The sequence below is a fragment of the Gavialis gangeticus genome, unplaced genomic scaffold (genome assembly GCF_001723915.1).
Source record: "Gavialis gangeticus isolate Ggan-Ray unplaced genomic scaffold, GavGan_comp1, whole genome shotgun sequence".
NCBI lineage: Eukaryota > Metazoa > Chordata > Crocodylia > Gavialidae > Gavialis > Gavialis gangeticus.
In genome coordinates, this window is record NW_017729024.1 from 77,966,198 (window position 1) to 77,968,176 (window position 1,979).

The 1,979-nt window shown below is 38.7% G+C and overlaps 1 protein-coding gene across 3 annotated transcripts in view; it reads left to right on the plus strand.

Annotated features, from left to right (window-relative positions):
• Window positions 1–1,979, plus strand: part of SLC27A6 (solute carrier family 27 member 6) — a 60,543-nt gene that overhangs the window by 38,985 nt on the left and 19,579 nt on the right. For all 3 annotated transcript variants that reach the window (XM_019517285.1, XM_019517284.1, XM_019517283.1), the window contains exon 6: window positions 1,242–1,436. In XM_019517285.1, coding sequence (XP_019372830.1) covers window positions 1,242–1,436 — 195 coding nt within the window. The remainder of the gene's footprint in view (window positions 1–1,241; window positions 1,437–1,979) is intronic.

The window sequence follows — 1,979 nt, forward strand, 5'->3', positions numbered from 1 at the left end:
TATGGATACATGATCTAAGCTACAGAGAGATCTGGAAAAAAAAAAAAAAGAATCGGCATGTTTGCCCCATGTGCATCATGCGTTTTACAGTCATGCTGGTTGCTGGCTGTGTTTAATCGGCTTCATAGTCGGTTTCCATTACTGAACATATGCTGCTTTTAGCAGAAGTTCAGAGATGAGCAGTGTATTTAACATGGTTTCCTTGAATGCAGATGTAAGACAAGGGGCTCTTTCCCCCATGTTGACTAGGGGCAGGGACCGCCTTGTCTTATAGTATTCTTTTTGATAGCAAAGTCTACAAAAGCTGCAGTACACAATGTAAGAAGAGAGATATAGTCAACATAGCAACAAAGGAAATAGTGAAAGTTTGTTTAACAGATGGGTCAGGTGCTTTAATTAGGGCAGGAATGCATATAAACAGGAACTATGTCAAATCTTGGTCACTTAATTTATAACCAGTTTATGAGGACAGGATGGAAACTTATCCTTTTTAAATGCAAATCTCTGAAAGAAACCATTCCTATCTCTTTCCATTCTTCACTGTAAGAAAAAACATGACTTCAATTTTTGTTTTAAAACTGATCTAGATGGAAGAAAAAGTATTAGTTGATTCTGTTAAGACATTATTTACGTGTTCTCATCAAATCATCCATATTTCAATATTCATACATAGTGCAACATTTGTAACAGCCCAGCTATATGCTAGCTATGTCTCATAAGTTTGTTTTTGCTTCTAATTAGAACTGGGGGACACCAGACACACTACATAGTTTTGCTGGCAGAGCTTGAGTTCTCTCCACAAAACTGAGAAACCTGCATTCACAGCTCCTATGCAGATGCAGAACCCTTTTTTTCCTGCTGGAAGAATAATGGAATCACCCTGACTGAAAGTAGGCCTCTGCCACCGCCAAAATGGTGGCATAAGGCATGTGTAGAAATGTCCATGTCTCCTTTTGGATGCCCCAGCCACTTCAACATTGTGCACCTGCTATGATGCACTTCATATCCTGCAAACACAGCTGATAAAATAGTTGTGCAGTTCCTACAAGAGTTCTTGTAGGCCTCCTATAATGATGAGACTTTGGCAGCTAGACTTCTAACAGATGCCAGCCAGTGTAGATAAGGTCTTGGTTTCTTTCTTTTAGAATTTTGTACACTTTTTTTTTTCCAGATGGTATGCAGCAACCAAATTTTCCATTATAATATGTTCTTGAGAATCTTCATTTGTTTTCTCTTAATAGAAAGAAGGAGAAAAAGATCACAAAGTTCGCCTGGCGATTGGAAATGGAATAAGAAGTGATGTGTGGCGAGAATTTTTAGACCGGTTTGGTAATATCAAGATATGTGAATTTTATGGTACTACTGAAGGAAACATGTCTTTTCTGAACCATGCAGGGAAAATTGGAGCTATAGGACGTACTAATTTTTTTCATAAGGTAAATTATTACATCTGTTTTATTTTGGAGGGAGTTAGGGGGATAAATGTGATTTCCAGTTTGGTAACTAAATCGGAAGAGAGAAGGGCTGAAGTCAGTGGGGGTGCTTTTAGCAAGTCTGAGGGAAGGGTGAAGAGGGTACAGTCCACTGCAAAGACATGGGATATCTGTTTTGATGGATCTGGCCTGACATGAATTCCTAGATAATTCCCAGGTTTGTGGGTTGGCACTGTACCCCATTTCATATGATAAATGAACTTTCTCTGTCTCAAGAGAGAGATTTGGAGGGAGCCCTTCAAAGAAACTTGCATATACTTGCTCTTCCAGAACTCTTTTTTCCTGAGGTTTTTTCACAAGTGAGACTATCCAGTCCAAAACACCATACCTCTTGTCATCACCCACCTACCCACATGTCTCTCTGAGAGAGTTCTTTCTCCTGGAACAGTACTGAGTACGCTACATACTTGTTTATCTGAACTTTGGTCATCTCAGTTTCCATTACACCAAAACAAACACTTTTTTTTTTTTTTTTTTTTTTTTTTT